The sequence below is a fragment of the Salmo trutta genome, chromosome 29 (genome assembly GCF_901001165.1).
Source record: "Salmo trutta chromosome 29, fSalTru1.1, whole genome shotgun sequence".
Taxonomy (NCBI): domain Eukaryota; kingdom Metazoa; phylum Chordata; class Actinopteri; order Salmoniformes; family Salmonidae; genus Salmo; species Salmo trutta.
The window spans coordinates 27,171,923-27,190,076 of NC_042985.1; the positions used below are offsets into that span (position 1 = coordinate 27,171,923).

General features: G+C 45.3%; 1 protein-coding gene across 1 annotated transcript; it reads left to right on the forward strand.

Annotated features, from left to right (window-relative positions):
• The first annotated feature begins 5,565 nt into the window (after positions 1-5,565).
• LOC115167267 (polyamine-modulated factor 1-binding protein 1) lies at positions 5,566-18,154 on the forward strand. Its single transcript, XM_029721512.1, has 7 exons — positions 5,566-5,732; positions 10,152-10,310; positions 11,277-11,386; positions 11,474-11,548; positions 12,315-12,405; positions 12,549-12,587; positions 17,160-18,154. Exons 2-7 carry the CDS (start codon positions 10,269-10,271, stop codon positions 17,442-17,444), a joined length of 642 nt encoding a protein of 213 aa, XP_029577372.1. The 5' UTR covers positions 5,566-5,732; positions 10,152-10,268; the 3' UTR covers positions 17,445-18,154.

The window sequence follows — 18,154 nt, forward strand, 5'->3', positions numbered from 1 at the left end:
GGCAGACCTGACCAACACCAAGGACACACTCAGGACTCTACAGCAGCAGGTAAGACCTAACATTAACACATACAGCAAACCAACCAACAAGTTCCAACAAACAGTGTCCTGAAAGGACAACACCTCCTCCACCCTAAGTCATTTAGGGCCTGTTACACTAGAGCAGGTATTCCCAAACTGGGGTATGTGCAATGCCGTCGGGCACCCCCCCAAAAAGAACAGTCCATTTATATTTTACAAACGGGGCTATACATTTGGGTGAGTTTTTTTCTCTCGTTTGAGTAGCCTCATTTCACTGCCAAAAATACAATTAAACCATCTAGTGTTCAGCGAAATAACAACACAATGTCAAATACAGTGCATCTAGTCAAATAATTAACATCCAATCACATTAACCGTTGCTCTCTTGTGGGAATTCCACTAACGGTCCGTATGTAGCCAAACGTAGCTCATGTTGGTATCTGTACTGATGGCGCAAAAACCATGACAGGAAGACATAGTGGAGTGGTAACGCGCGTGCAAGCAGTTGCTCCCGACGCCACTTGGGTACACTGCAGCACACACCGAGAGGCTCTTGCTGCCAAGGGAATGCCTGACAGCTTGAAAGACGTTTTGGACACTACAGTGAAAATGGTTAACTTTGTTAAAGCAAGGCCCCTGAACTCTCGTGTATTTTCTGCACAATGCAATGATATGGGCAGCGACCATGTAACCCTTTTACAACATACAGAAGTGCGCTGGTTATCAAGGGGCAAAGTATTGACAAGTGTTTTTTAATTGAGAGACGAGCTTAAAGTTTTCTTTATTGACCATCATTTTCACTTGTCTGACCGCTTGCTTGATGACGAGTTTCTCACACGACTGGCCTTTCTGGGTGATGTTTTTTCTTACCTGAATGATCTGAATCTAGGATTACAGGGACTCTCCGCAACTATATTCAATGTGCAGGACAAAATTGAGGCTATGATTAAGAAGTTGGAGCTCTTCTCTGTCTGCATTAACAAGGACAACACACAGGTCTTTCCATCATTGTATGATTTTTTTGTGTGCAAATGAATTCAAGCTTACGGACAATGTCAAATATGATATAGCGAAGCACCTGAGTGAGTTGGGTGCGCAATTACGCAGGTACTTTCCCAAACTGATGACACAAACAACTGGATTTGTTATCCCTTTCATGCCCTGCCTCCAGTCTACTTACCGATATCTGAACAAGAGAGCCTCATCGAAATTGCGACACCCATTTCTGTGAAAATTCAATTTAATCAGAAGCCACTGCCAGATTTCTGGATTGGGCTCTGCTCAGAGTTTCCTGCCTTGGCAAATCGCACTGTTAAGACACTGATGCCCTTTGCAACCACGTACCTATGTGAGAGTGGATTCTCGGCCCTCACTAGCATGAAAACCAAATACAGGCACAGACTGTGTGTGTAAAATGATTTAAGACTGAGACTCTCTCCAACACAACCCAACATCGCAGAGTTATGTGCATCCTTTCAAGCATACCCTTCTCATTAACCTGTGGTGAGTTATTCACAATTTTTGATGAACAAATAAGGTTTTATATGTAAGGTGGTTAAATAAAGAGCTAAATTATTGATTATTATTATATTATTATTTATGCCATGGTCCTATAAGAGTTCTTTGTCACTTCCCACGAGCCAGGTTGTGACAAAAACTCACACTCATTCTTATGTTTAATAAATGTATCGTATAGTATGTGTGAGGCAGGCTTAAAATGATGGCATAAAACAACATTTGAGAGTGCGCTGACCCTGGTGCTAGAGCGGGTACACAGCTGGAGGTAGAATGTTTGAAGGGGTACGGGACTATAAAAAGTTTGGGAACCACTGACCTAGAGGAACAGTCTTTTAACGCCACTTCGATACCAAAGTGAATTAGTCGTAGCAGGTTAGGAGACTGAGGTTAAGGTTAGGAAAATGGTTAGGTTTAGGGAAAATACTCTCCTAACCTGCCATGAAAATCACTTTGTATCGAAGTGGTCTCCCATTACACTAGATCAATATATTGATTTGGGATAGCTAATGACCCAGTAGCCTTGCACTAGACTTTTCCTACTAGCAGTGACTTTGCTGATAGAAGGAATTATTGAGAATTGTTTTGTTTTACATTTTTTAAATAATTTTATACAAATAATTTTTTATTAAAATAATTTACCCCCTTTCTCTCCCCAATTTTTTTATCTTGTCTCATCGCTGCCACTCCCCAACGGGCTCGGGAGGTGAAGGTCGAGTCATGCGTCTTCCGAAACATGACCCACCAAACCGCGCTTCCTAACACCCGCCCGCTTAACCAGGAAGCTAGCTGCACCAATGTGTCGGAGGAAACACCATTCACCTGACGACCCGAGGATAGCCTGCAGGCGCCCGGCCCGCCACAAGGAGTCGCTAGAGTGCGTTGAGCCAAGTAAAACTCCCTGGCCAAACCCTCCCCTAACCCGGACGTCGCTAGGCCAATTGTGTGCCGCCCTATGGTACTATCGATCACAGCCAGTTGTGATACAGCCCTTAGACCGCTGCGCCCCTCGGGAGGCCCTTATTCCATTTTTTTAAAGGAACTCAGTCTGGCTTTAAGCTTACACTTGAAAGTTGTAATAGTAGAATGCACAAGGTGCAATTTATAAATTGGGTAGTGCATCATCAGTTCCTCTTGTCATATCAGTCATTGCATATCTTAGAGCTATTTATAACTTGTCAGAAATCTCCAGATCAACTAGCCCATGTCAGCTAACATTTTTTTATTTGTTTTTTTTAGCCAATGTATATTGTTGTAATTTTTGGTCTCTCAAATATGGCATGAATACACATTAGACATGGCAAAATGTATAGAATTGAAAGAAAATATGCTTTAAAACTCCAAAATGGTCTTTACACCCCATTACAAAATGTGTAGAATTGAAGGAAATAAGCTTTATGTCACACCCTGATCTGTTTCACCTGTCCTCGTTATTTTTCACTCCACCCCCTCCTGGTGTCGCTTGTTTTCCCCAGTGTATTTATCCCTGTGTTTCCTTTCTCTCTGTGCCAGTTTGTCTTGTGTGTCCAAGCCTACCAGCGGTTTTCCCAGTTTCCTGCTTGGCCTTTTTCGCCTTTTGCTAGTCCTCCCGGTTCTGACCCTTGCTTGTTTTCTGGACTCCATGCCCGCCTGCTTGACCATTCTGCCTGCCCTGACCTCGAGCCTGCCTGCCCTTCGGTAGCTCCTGAACTCTGAACTGGTTTTGACCTTTTGCCTGTCCACGACCATTCTCTTGCCTAATCCCTTTGGATTTATTAAACATCTTAAACTCCAACCATCTGCCTCCTGTTTTTGCATCTGGGTCTCACCTTGAGTCATGATACTTTACACCTGCAAAGTTCTCTCCACCAACAAGAGGGGTGTGAACCGTTTGTCATGAACAGTGCTTGTGCCCATAGAAATAGATGTGGTGCGTGCGCAGGATGTTCCCCAATGCTGGAAGGGGGGCCCCCGAGTGAAAACGTTTGGGAACCCCTGTGTTAAATTACTAAAATGTTAATGTAGCCTAACCTCAGAATATTGCCTGTAAACGTGTGGTCGGTTGGTTGGCTGTGTGACTGGTTGTCTCTCTGTGTTCCAGCTGCAGGAGCAGGCTGATGCCAGCCGGGCACTGCGGGCAGAGCTGTCCCAGGAGCAGGCCAGGCAGCAGGAGCTGCAGGAGAGGAACCAGGGGGCCAGGTAGAGAGAGGCCCGGCTGGAGTCAGAGAGAAACCAGCTCAGAACCAGCATGGAAGCAGCTCACAGCCAGGTAGAGTCAAACACTATAATTAATCAATAAGCACCTCTGGGGTTTGTGGAATATGGCCAACATACCACGGCTAAGGGCTGTTCTTATGCACGGCGCAACGCAGAATGCCTGGATACAGCTTTTAGCCGTGGTATATTGTCCATAAACCACAAACCCCAGAGGTGCCTTATTGCTATTATAAACTGGTTACCAATGTAATTAAATGTTTTGCTATACCCGTGGTATACGGTCTGATATACCACTGCTGTCAGACAATCTCCATTCACGTTTGAACCAACCAGTTTATAATAATGTATATAAAACCAGCACTCAACTAGACATGTGCAGTCAACAACTCAGCACTCAACCAGGTGCTTTCACACACATACTAATGTATCCAAAAGCTAGCGCTCAACTAGAAATATGCAGTCAATAAATTCACACATATTGCAAATGCATGTCACACTCACACAACAAATGTTAATCATACTGTAGTGTTTGTCTGTTGATTTATGACTAAAGGCAATATCCCAACACAAATAATTTAGTGTCAGTGAACGTCATGAAGTAAACCTGTGCTTGCTGACAGTTAAAAGTTTCAAGAGGCATTTTTTGGTTTTACATGTTTTTCCATTCATCAGGAGAGTGTCTTCTCCTCACATAGTGTCTGACTGAAGCCTGGCTACACTCATCTACAATCCACTCAGATTCCCCCTCCAGCCATGCTCGCAAATTGAATTAGTTTCTGTCTCTGAATTTGTGTTTCAAAAATAGTAATTATTTTTTAACCCCAAAGGAAGCAAGAGAAATGAGTCAGATCTGCACACGTCATGAATTTTGTGAAATAATAGTTTTCCACCAGCCAAAGGGATACAAGCCTGAAGCGCGGCAATTTACCAACTGTTCAGCTGCTAGGAAATTAAATTGAAGCACATAATTCATATCTTTAGAAAGTTAAATCAATCTGATCAAAAAGTTTCCCACTCAATTACGGCCTGAAATTAATCTCCTTAATCCCAATTTAAAATCTGTCATGCATATAAGTGCAGATCTCATCTCTCTGCCCATCCATGTGACTTAATCCTGGAACAGACAGCTAAAATGGCGCTGCGATTGTCAGATTTAGTCCCATCTATCTTTGAGCCTGATATACACACAGTGGCACACACACCTGATGGGAGCTTTGATAGGGGTGTGTCTGCTGTCTGTCCTACAGCTGAGGGAGCGGGAGAGGACTGGGGTGCCCACAGGAGCGTGTGGTAGAGCTGCAGAGCACCACCCAGAGGCTGCAGGAGGAACAGACAGCTTGCCAGGCTCAGCTGCGGCAGTGCAGGAGGGAGCTGGAGAGCAAGGAGGGCCAGAGCCACAGCCAAGAGGTCAGAGGTCACAGTCACATACTGTCCATATGTTGAGTGTATTTTGTGTGTAGTTTGGGGCCCATGTTCCATGTGTGTGTTCTCTCCAGATGAGTGTCTTTCAGCAGACGGTGTCCAGGCTGAGGGAGTGTGGAGGAGGCTCAGGCCAGCAGCAGCACAACACAGCCTCAGAGAGCTGAGACTGGAGCTGGCCTCCACCCAGGCTTCCCATAGAGAGAGCAGGAGCTGGTGCGGGCCCTGCTTACACACTGGTACTCTGTCAGGCATGTATTGAAAATACTGACGTTAAAACAATGACACTAACTCTCAACTTGTTTTAGGTTAATGACTGTGGAGGAAATAATGTGTAGTGGGGCTAACAATGTATATTTTGTGTGGATGTTTGTTTTGTGGTGTGTGGCTGTGCGTATGGTGGTACTGGTCAGCTGGCTGAGCAGAGTGGTGAGGCTGCAGGTCTACGTAGTGAGCTGTCCCGCCTGCAGCAGAGGAGCTCCCAGCTGTCAGAGGAGAGAGGGGGCCGGGAGGAGAGGACCAGGCAGCTGGCTGCAGAGCTCCACAGACTACGCACCGCCAGCAGACAGTCACTGGACGAGGTGAGAGAGAAGGATCTACACATCAACATTTCCATTCATCCTCATGGCAATTAACCAATAACCATTCATTTCATTGTCAATAACCACTGATCTGGTTCTAGATCTGACACTGCCAACCATTAGGTCATGTACCAGATAACCTCACATTAAATCCTAGACTGTTACAGCCTGTATCCAACCATTAGGTCATGTACCAGATAACCTCACATTAAATCCTAGACTGTTACAGCCTGTATCCAACCATTAGGTCATGGACCAGATAACCTCACATTAAATCCTAGACTGTTACAGCCTGTATCCAACCATTAGGTCATGGACCAGATAACCTCACATTAAATCCTAGACTGTTACAGCCTGTATCCAACCATTAGGTCATGGACCAGATAACCTCACATTAAATCCTAGACTGTTACAGCCTGTATCCAACCATTAGGTCATGGACCAGATAACCTCACATTAAATCCTAGACTGTTACAGCCTGTATCCAACCATTAGGTCATGTACCAGATAACCTCACATTAAATCCTAGACTGTTACAGCCTGTATCCAACCGTTAGGTCATGGACCATATAACCTCACATTAAATCCTAGACTGTTACAGCCTGTAGCCAACCACTACACCATCACATGATTAAAAGTGTGATTGCTCAATCTTTCAACCTTATGTGTTGTATAATAAGAAAGGGGGTTATCTAGTGTAAGATATGCCCAGGGCTGGAAATGAACACTACACCCTTAGAATGCCTGGTCATTAGTGTGGAGCACACAGCCCCTCTGAAGTAGAGACTTAACCTCCACAGGTCGCGCTGTACACTAATTGACCACTACAGGCGAGAGCAGGTTATGTTGTAGAGAAAAGAGGTGTGACTTGTAGCAGTGCCCTTTCTGTGTGTGCGGGGCTGTATTCCTAAAGCTGATTGGATAATGAGACCTCTCTCCCAGACCCCCATAGATTCTGCATGTACAACACACACACACATATTCATACATACATTTGAAGTCGGAAGTTTACATACACCTTAGCAAAATACATTTAAACTCAGTTTTTCACAATTCCTGACATTTAATCCTCGGAAAAATTCCCAGTCTTAGGTCAGTTAAGATCACCACTTTATTTTAAGAATGTGAAATGTCAGAATAATAGTAGAGAGAATGATTTTTCAGCTTTTATTTCTTTCATCACATTCCCAGTGGGTCCGAAGTTTACATACACTCAATTAGTATTTGGTAGCATTGCCTTTAAATTGTTTAACTTAGGTCAAACGTTTCGGGTAGCCTTCTACAAGCTTCCCACAATAAGTTGGGTGAATTTTGGCCCATTCCTCCTGACAGAGCTGGTGTAACTGAGTCAGGTTTGTAGGCATTCTTGCTCGCACACGATTTATGAGTTTTGCCCTCACTTTTTATATAGGATTGAGGTCAGGGCTTTGTGATGGCCACTCCAATACCTTGACTTTGTTGTCCTTAAGCCATTTTGCCACAACTTTGGAAGTATGCTTGGGGTCATTGTCTATTTTGAAGACCCATTTGCGACCAAGCTTTAACTTCTTGACTGAGGTCTTGAGATGTTGCTTCAATATACCCACATAATTTTCCTTCCTCAAGATGCCATCTATTTTGTGAAGTGCACCAGTCCCTCACAACGTGATGCTGCCACCCCCGTGCTTCACGGTTGGGATGGTGTTCTTCGGCTTGCAAGCCTCCCCCTTTTTCCTCCAAACATAACGATGGTCATTATGGCCAAACAGTTCTATTTTTGTTTCATCAGACCAGAGGACATTTCTCCAAAAAGTACAATCTTTGTCCCTATGTGCAGTTGCAAACCGTAGTCTGGCTTTTTTATTGCAGTTTTGGAGCAGTGGCTTCTTCCTTGCTGAGCGGCCTTTCAGGTTATGTCGATATAGGACTCGTTTTACTGTGGATATAGATACTTTTGTACCTGTTTTCTCCAGCATCTTCACAAGGTCCTTTGCTGTTGTTCTGGGACTGATTTGCACTTTTCGTTCATCTCCAGGAGACAGAATGCGTATCCTTCCTGAGCGGTATGACGGCTGCGTGGTCCCATGGTGTTTATACTTGCATACTATTGTTTGTACAGATGAACATGGTACCTTCTGGTGTTTGGAAATTGCTCCCAAGGATGAACCAGACTTGTGGAGGTCTACAATTATTTTTCTGATGTCTTGGCTGATTTCTTTTGATTTTCCCATGATGTCAAGAATGTCCCATGAAGTCACTGAGTTTGAAGGTAGGCCTTGAAATACATCCACAGGTACACCTCCAATTGACTCAAATGATGTCAATTAGCCTATCAGAAGCCTTGACATGATTTTCTGGAATTTTCCAAGCTGTTTAAAGGCACAGCCAACATAGTGTATGTAAACTTCTGACCCACTGGAATTGTGATACAGTGGATTATAAGTGAAATAATCTGTCTGTGAACAATTGTTGGAAAAATGACTTGTCATGCACAAAGTAGATGTCCTAACCGACTTGCCAGAACTATAGTTTGTTAACAAGAAATTTGTGGAGTGGTTGAAAAATGAGTTTTAATGACTCCAACCTAAGTGTATGTAAACTTCTGACTTCAACTGTACATACAGAAAGAGTTTGCAAAGACACAAACATTTAAACACACAGTTTTGCTTAGAGGAACTGCCTCACATAATAGCCAAAATATAAATCACAGTTTATCTGAGATACTCATACAGTACAGAAATGTAGTAACAGGTTTTCAAGTGAAAATGTCTAAGAGGCTTTATGGTTCAAATAGTCTAAGCATTGTGTTTGTATTGTGACAAATCCAAAGCACTCTGTTTGTGTACACAGGCACATAGGGAGCTGTGTGTGCTTGCTCTGCAGTGCCAAACCTCTCTACAATGTGTTTGTATGTGTGTTTAGCCGAGGGCACATCTCTGTGGCTCATCGCTGTGGTCTCACGTCATCCTCTTTAAGTGCTGTCAATGTTGCATGGTAACCGCGGCGCTCTGCCCTCTTAATTGGTTTAGGAAGAGCATCCTTGTCATTTTGCGGTCAGCAAACTCCGCCAGAGAAAATGAAGTGTGAGTTGCACCCTCCCCGCACAACCCGTCCCACAAAAAATAATGAGTGTGTGTGTGTCTTACTTTCCACTTTTAGAAATAATTGCTGGTTGCTCGGTGGGATCAGAGGAAGGGTATAATGATTGTCTCTGGCTGTGCGGTATGGCTGGGTTCTGGGGAGGGAAGACACTGGGCTGGGGGAGAGCAACTCATTTCACACACCTAAATGTGAGTGTGTGTGTTTGTGTGAATGTGTTAACATTAGTGTGATTGTACAGCATGTAACCTGTTTGTGGTGTCTATGTGCTTGATGTGTATCTACATACTATGTGTGTGTGTGCACGGCTGCCCTTTTGCGCGGATTAGCAGGTAAACGCAGCAAGAGGATGACCAGAGTGGGTTTGCGATGCTGTCACACAGGGGTTAGGGGGAATACAGAGCTGCAGTACTGCAGTTTGGAGCCCCCAGTCAGGCTCACCCCCCCTCCCCCTCCCCCTCTCCCCACACACACACCACTTTAATTGCCTTTGCTTCTTTCATTACATGTATTGCCTCTCCTCTGCATTGCGTGCTCCCTGGGCTTGTGGAAAGGTCATTGTGGTGGGGATGTGAACACTGCACAGCCTCCATGTGTCCCAGCCAAGCAGGCAGAGGATAGGGCGGGGGATGTGAACACTGCACAGCCTCCGTGTGTCCCAGCCAAGCAGGCAGAGGATAGGGCGGGGGATGTGAACACTGCACAGCCTCCGTGTGTCCCAGCCAAGCAGGCAGAGGATAGGGCGGGGGATGTGAACACTGCACAGCCTCCGTGTGTCCCAGCCAAGCAGGCAGAGGATAGGGCGGGGGATGTGAACACTGCACAGTCTCCGTGTGTCCCAGCCAAGCAGGCAGAGGATAGGGCGGGGGATGTGAACACTGCACAGCCTCCGTGTGTCCCAGCCAAGCAGGCAGAGGATAGGGCGGGGGATGAAGCTAGGGAGGACTGGTTACTGCTGATCTTCACATTGTTCCTATAAAGAAAACTTGACTTTTATGGTGACCAGTTCTTTGATGTAGTGGCTCAACATGTACATGCATATTAGCTTACACAAGCATTGTTAAGAGTGATTTAGAGTCAGATGAATGTGACTATGACAAGACAATGTTACTAGAAGGAGATGTTTATGGAGGAGTTCACTACAATGTAATTAACTAATGAACTATCGTTTCCCAGTTTCCTACGTGGGCAGGGTTATGGGAAAGCCTCATGAATATACATTGCATGTTGCTGTGACTCATTGTTCATTCATTCATTTAAAAGCTCCATCAGTCTTCAGAAATGAGAACAAAAATGATATTAGGAAATGCCAATGACAGGTATCATCCCTCTCCCACCTAGACTCGGTCCTGTGAGGGCAGGCTGGCAGAGCTGAGTGCCCAGCTGGGGAGGTCTCAGCGCTGGGGCCAGGAGCACCTGGTAGCCCTGGAGGAAGGGGTGGTGCTGATTAAGGTGGAGATGGCTTCTCTCAGGGAGAACTACCATGCCAAGGTGGCCCAGGTCAGACACACACTTACACAATGGGTTCTGGGGACATTCTGGTAGGGTTTATGACTAAGGATAGGAGGTTTAGCTGACCATGTGACCTGATCAGGAAAAACTCTGGGCCCTTATAATAGCCGGTAGCCTAACTGTGTAACTAGGCCCAAAGTTTTCCTGATCAATTGATGTGCTCATGAAAACCTCTTGGCTCTAGTTATGACACATATCCTCACACTTTGCACTGGCACAGAAAGGCCAAACAGCATAGTTAGTAATCACCTCTCAATGGAAAATGAGCTGTATAGCCATTAGGATGTGCAGTAGGGGTTTGTTCATGTGTCTCTGTTCAGGTGGATGCCTTACACTCACAGAGCGATTCCATGGAGCACAAGTACAGCACAGCAGCTAATGAGGTAGTGAACCCTTAAAACCTCCAGATATGTCAGATAGACTCTCTCATTTTTCTCTCTCTCTCTCTCTTTCTCTCTCTCTCTTTCTCTCTTTCTTTATTTCTTTCTTTCTCTCTCTTTCTTTCTCTCTTTCTTTCTTTCTCTCTTTCTTTCTCTCTCTCTCTCTTTCTCTCTCTCTTTCTCTTTCTCTCTCTCTCTTTCTCTCTTTCTCTCTCTCTTTCTCTCTTTCTTTCTCTCTCTTTCTCTCTTTCTTTCTCTCTTTCTTTCTCTCTCTTTCTCTCTTTCTTTCTCTCTCTCTTTCTCTCTCTCTTTCTTTCTCTCTCTCTCTTTCTCTCTCTTTTTCTCTCTTTCGCTCTCTCTCTTTTTCTCTCTTTCGCTCTCTCTCTTTTTCTCTCTTTCGCTCTCTCTCTTTTTCTCTCTTTCGCTCTCTCTCTTTTTCTCTCTTTCGCTCTCTCTCTTTTTCTCTCTTTCTCTCTCTCTTTCTCTCTCTTTCTCTCTCTCTTTCTCTCTCTCTCTCTTCCTTCCCCCCTCTTTCTCTTTCTCTCTCTTCCTCCCCCCCATCTCTCTGTCTCAGATGGAGGTGTTGCTCCAGTCTCTGGGTAACGCTCGTTCAGACAGTTCTTTTCTACACAGGGAGAGTGAGCTGGTGGTAACTAACATCAACCAGTGGGTGAAGGAGCAGAAGTAAGAGCATACCTTACTCCACACACACACTGATGCCTAGTCACGTTCTACTCTACATTCACTAAGCAGCATTAACCCTGTCGACAGGCAAGGCAATGAAAAACTGAACTTCAAGATCAAAGACCAGAGCAAAAAGATCATCCATCTCACTGCGGAGAGAGAGTAAGAGCTCTTCCACACACATCCAGCCTGCCCTGTTGTTGTTCGACTCACATTGTTTACTTATTTTATTCACAGGAGACATGATAGTGATAAATGGTGCTATGCTTAAGCAATAAGGCCTGAGGGGGTTTGGTATCTTGGCAATATACCATGGCCAAGAGCTGTTATTAAGCCTGACACAACGCAGAGTGCCTGGATACAGCCCTTAGCCGTGGTATATTGGCCATATACCACAAACCCCCGAGGTACCTTATTGCTATTATAAACTGGTTTCCAACGTAATTAGAACAGTAAAAATACATGTTTTGTCATACCCGTGGTATATGGTCTGTTTATAAACTGAGTGGCTCGAGCCTGAATGCTGATTGGCTGACAGCCGTGGTATATCAGACCGTATACCACGGGTATGACAAAACATGTATTTTTACTGCTCTAATTACATGGTAACCAGTTTATAATCGCAATAAGGCACCTTGTTGCGTCGTGCCTAAGAGCAGCCCTTAGCCGTGATATATTGGACATATACCACACCCCCTCGGACCTTATTGCTTAAATATATCACGGCTGTCAGCCAAACAGCATTGAAGGCTCAAACCACCCAGTTTTTAATTATGATTAGGTCCCCATGTTTAGAGCACTGGTTAACAAGTGTACAGGAGTTAGATGGCTTTAGATTAGATGGAGCAGGGAACATGCTATACTTGTGAAATAAGTGTAAATGGAGCCACCCAGGAGTTGTGACCCGGTTTATTAACTGTGTGTCCAGTCACCTGCAGGAGAGTGTGGAGGGTCTGCAGGAGGAGATGAGGCTGAAGGCTGAGCTGGAAGAGAGCAGGATTGAAGCCGAGAGATTCAGGGTACGTCCCATACACAGTTACACACACTGGATAACACTGCCAAACCTCCACACATTTACATCCCTGATATACTGTAATATAACAACACTAATTTAAGAGCATTGTTCCTTTCTATTGAGTAATGACACTTGTTTTTGTATCAGACTTGTGGCCAGACTTCCCATCCAGCTGCTCCACACAGAGTGAGTACTGTACTACTGGCACTGACCTGAGACACACTGGATCAGTGGGCTTGGCTCTAGTCCATCCCCTGGCAACTTCCCAGTTCTCCAGGAACAAGAAGCAGCAGGTTCATACGAGACTAATGACTACATGTCCTCTAACTCCTCACTAGTTTCTTTGCCGGGGCTCTAGAGGCAGCGTCAGTGACAAAGCAGTGACTTCCCGGACTGAGTGAATTCCTCTCTGTTTCTAGAGTAGAGCTGAGACATGGGTCAATAGCAACAATCACCAACACATCTCAGACAGTATTGGTTAAGAGCGGGAGCCCGTCTAACTCATAAGAGCTATTGGCAACCATGTTGATTTCTATTGTTCTGGGATTAGCATCTGTGTTTCTGGGGGCTAATGGTCCGTGTCGTCCGGCTGTGAAATCAGTGGCCTGAGAGCCTCTGAGAAGCCTGCAGATTGGTGTTTCAAATCCCCACCCCCCTCTAATGCAGCCCAGCCTGTCTCAGCCACTCTCTCCATCTCCCAGAGTAGAACAGTTTCGCTGTTCCGAGTTCCCCCTCCGCACCCTGGGTGACCCCCACTGCAGTCTCCTCACGCCAGGGCCCAGACGCCACCGGCCCTTCCTGCCCCACAGGACCACTGCAGCTTGTTAACATCGAAGATACATTTGTGCAGTCAGGCGGGAAATCCTAGAGGTGGCTATGGACGGTGGTAATCAAAGACCTGGTGCTCTGACACTGAGGACTGGAGGAGGGCTTAGAGATGACCTCTAGTCTAGCCTCCTATCAGGTCCGATCATCCCACCTAACAGACGGACGGACAGACAGCCATCCAAGGACACGGTCTCCTCTCCTCTGGGCAAGACATGTCTTAGTCATGTCTGTTTTCAGAAACCAGTCTAGACACTCAGACAGACGTCACCCACACATTGCCATGGTACCGACTATATCTTTTTAAAATTGAACTTGCATTTTATATGTGATGCTGAGAAAAGGCGATTTATTGGTGAAATTGTGTTCCATATGGTTGTTTGACAGTTGAAGCCTTCTCATTTTGCGCTGCCTATACCTCCTCGCTTTAAAGTAAGCCAGTCCTGTGCTCACTGGCATTTCCCTGTAATGCGTTCCCGTCTGATTTCCTTCTCAATTGAAATGCGGTAAAGTTAGGGCTGATTGGAGGGATTACTTTTGGTGAGTGTGAGATAGGAGGGAGAGAGAAAGAGACCCAATCAGAGCCATGTGTTGACTGTGCTGATTAGAGGCTTGTAGTGAGTGGGATCCATTCTATCCCATCATTCCCTGTGTTTGCTCTTATTACGGAACCTCAACACTCATCATGGCCCTAACCTCATCCTCATACTGTCACTTACAGCACACCGCACTGATCTCTCTCAAACGTCTTATGCAAGGTGGGTAATGTACCAAAAGTCCCTCTAGAACTTTAAACCTGCTTTGAAAGAACAGTTAGCATGCTTTGGGAAAAAATCACTGTTTGGCTAAGTGTTAAAAAAACATTTTAAAAAGTTGCAATATGTAGTTGAGGAGCACTGAGGCATTGAGGATGGACATTGCTCTGGAGAGAGTACCGTACGCTAATAAGTGTGTATGCGTGCGTTGTGCATGTTGCCTGGCCTGATACCAATGGAGGGCAGATGCAAACTCAGCCCATAAAGGCCCACTGGATGACTGCGACTTCACTCAGCTAATGTTCCAGGACATCCAGGAAGCCTGTAGGGAGCTGAGAGAACACAGAGGTGCGCTAAAAAGCAGCCGGAGGGAGGGAGGGAGGGAGGGAGGGAGAGTAAATACAAATAAATAGATAAATAAGTGAATAGCATGAGAGGAGCAGAGGGAACAGTCGTCCATTCTTGCGCACGCACCGCGTTTGTTTATTTATGGCGTCTGAGGGCCTGAGCAGGGCTGATGGGGGGGTGCTGGGGGGAGGATACTGGGCCTCTCCTTCCTTACGCATGCCTGGCTCTGCTCCCCAGCTTTCATTGAGTGTCATTACCAGGGCTTTCAGCGCTAGAGCCAAGCTGAGATCTGACATCCACTCCATAGATATGTGTGCATATGGATGGACTGCTGATCCCTCTTATCCACCACTGAGGAGGGAGAATTAGGAGAGGAGGGGAGGGGAGAGGGGAGGGGAGGGGAGAGGAGAGGAGAGGAGAGGAGAGGAGAGGAGAGGAGAGGAGAGGAGAGGAGGATGCAGCCATATCTGACTTTAATGGCCAGGATATAGCTATTACTTAAATGAAGGACAGTATTCATGCCTGATTTGTTGTCATGAAAATGTCATACGGGTCGGGTTATCCACATTTAAAGTGTTTGTACACTTGTACACTGGTGATTGTAAGGGCCATGTACACTGCAGTGTGTTGTAGATTAGGATGCATATCAGGATATTCTAGTTGGCTGTACCTGCACCAAAACACCAGTTTTTTCCTTCATCTTTTTTTAATTCAGCACTTTTATTTCCATGACTGATCAAAACTCGTTTTCTCATGACTCTTGTCACTGCAGCAGACATATGGTGAGCAATACGATTGAAACATCAAATCACAATAAAATCACAAATACCGAATCGCAACACGTATAGAATCGTGAGAACCGCAGTACATATCGTATCGGCACCTAAGTATCACAATAATATTGTTTGGTGAGATGCCGAGCCATTCCCAGCACTAATGGCCAGTAGCAGAAATAAAGGCATGCAGCTGATGTGAGATGTGCATTTCCTTCTACGCATGGTGTTCATTATCAATGTCCCTTTCCTGTTCACTTCCTGTTAGAAGGACGGCTGATTGATGGCTTGTGCTGTTTATTTGGATATCAGCGAATGAAATATTCATGTCGTACGCTCTCCCAAGCAGAAGTTATCTAGATGCAGCGTAAATGGTACTTGGGATTAGATTTTCACAGCAGATTGCTGTTATTACAGGAGAAAAAGGTGAAAAGAGACTGTGTGAGCAGTCGTTTTCCTGGGAGGCAATCTATTTCTCTTCCACTCAGAGCACCGGAGCGCTGGACCAGGCTCTTAATGCGCGGGAGAGAAAGCGCTTTGGTCTGCAACCTTTCACACCTTCACCTCCCCTTCATGTGATTGAATAGTTAATAACTTTGACTTTCCTTTGAAAGCCTGTGACGTGGCTCCTACTGAACGTCCTGTTGTCTGGCTGACACACCTGCCTATTGCTCGCTCTCTGTCTGTCTCTGTCTGTCTGTCTGTCTGTCTGACTGACTGCCTGCCTGACTACATGTCTACTTGGCCCAGATGCCAGATTGTCTGATAGCCCACCTCTCTCTTCCACAAGCCCTCTCACTTTCAAGCCTGTCCCTCACCTGAATTACCACCTAGCTTATCTGTCTGCCTTAAAGGAGCCTGTACATTATCAGAATTTTGATGGAAAGGGGTTTGGATTGCTTACTCTTCTTCTCTCCTTCCTTCCTCCCTCGACACACACACAGGGAGCTCATTAGTGCACCCCATGCTCACAGCTCCAGCAGATTGTGACCTTGCCTAATTGTGCACCACGCTCATTTGTTCTCCCTGCATGATGTGGCGATTGCTTATTTATTCTCCTCAGGGCTCCTCTCTCACATTAAAATGATTGACTTATTTCATTCACTGCACATTTGCCAAGCTTTATTTGATAAGCTCATTTCCCTTGGTGCCCAAAATCCCCCCTGTTCCCATGTTTTAAAAGTTCTAATGTTCCCAATGCAGATTATTATTCATACTTGTGATTGTTTCTTCGTCTAATTATCTGTGTTGGAATAATTTTGCATCTGTGAGCCTGTTTATCCCAGCGGACTGAAACGGCACAAAAGGGCACACATTAACGATGCGGCTGGAATATCCGAGGAGCCAGTTGTGTACACAAAGCTGGCAGACGCGGTCAACAAGAAGCTTAACAGGGATTGGGACATCGTGGAAGGTTTACCAAAATAAGCAGCCTGAATTTGCATTTGGTTAGAGGGCTGTTGACGAACAGAGCCATCAACATTTGGTCCATCAGGTAATGAGACGGGCTCTGTTTTGACATGGATATATGCAGCGAGGTGGAGCTAAACTAGTTGTAGTCAATAGAGGTCATGGTTAAGGTGGGTAGTGCAGATCCACTCCTCTGACCCATTGACCACCATCAGCCCTCCCCTCCCCTACAGTGGGGAGACCCTCTCTGCCCCAGACCAAGAGGAGAGTTCTAGAGAGACTCAGCAGTTTAGAGAGCAGAGCCAGTACCAGAGCAGAGACACAGACAAGCTAGCAGCAGGAGACCTGTTCAGTAGTGTACCGGTAGGTTAATACACTGGAATGGATATGAACTCACCAACAGAGGACACAGTGGGATAGTATTAGGTAGGGGAATGATTGGCAGTATTTCTGCAGTGGGAGGTGAATGATACCTCATGAGTCATGTATTAACAGTAATTCTCTGGATAATATTCATGCTGGCAAATATGCAAAGTTAAGGTCCATGATGATGCCAACATACCAATATTAACACTGAGCTCTGAGGCTGACTATTGACGGTTTCTTAATTGAATAATCTGTTTCTGTCTGCCTCTGCTCTGTCTCAGATCTGCTCTGACTGTGACAGGAGCCTTGAGTGGTCAGGGAGACAACCTGTGGATGAGGAAAGCTCTGGCTGCCAACCTGCATCTGCGCTAGCCCCAGACTCAGCCTGTGCCGGCCTGGCAGGGAGGGGGGCCACGTTTGCTGCTGAGGTGGCCAGAAGAGTGGCGCTTAGGACCCTGGAGCGCAGACCCCTGCCATGTGGCCACCACCGCTGGAGCAGACCCGCTCTCTCAGCTGGGACAGGCCACGCCTTACACATCTCAGGGAGGGACACTGATGGGTGCTAGTATGAACCAGTGAGAAGGGAAGTACAGGTAGTTATGACTCAAGAGAATACAGCACACAAATATTTATGATTTTGTAGCTTGATAGATATGAATAAATGATTGTATTATTTTTAAGATTATTTAATGACAATACTAAACTTGAATAATTTAATTTCTTTGATATTTTATTTTTGTTTTTTCAAAATCTTATCTTTGTGGCACAATATGTTCTCTTTCCTGTGTTCTTGATGACTTCATGTGATTTTGTGGCACTGCTACCATTGCCTTACAATTTATTGAGAAATCAGCTCAGTACTTAGATTGTAATTTACAACTTTATGTATGAATGTACAGAAAATCTGTTGTGAATAAGTAGACAATCATAATGTAGAACTGGGCTGAAAGAGTAATGGTAAGAGATTAGAATCGTACCTGTACAGTATCTGGGTCCTTCCACCAGTTCGGTGCCTTTTTAGAAGTGTAACTTGTGATTTCACATAATGTTGACATTCTGTCCTAAAAAACACATGTTGCCATTCCAAGAGGTTAAAATTTTTAAAAAAGACTATAGTTGGTGCCTATTAAGTGCCGAATAAAGTCTCAGGGTTGACCGTCTCAGGGTTGACCGTCTCGTCTTAAATCAGCCATAAATCCTCTCGTGACAGGGGGAATGGAAGCTTGTTGTGTGCAACAGGGAGTGGCAATTGAATGCAAGCTTCACAACAACAAAA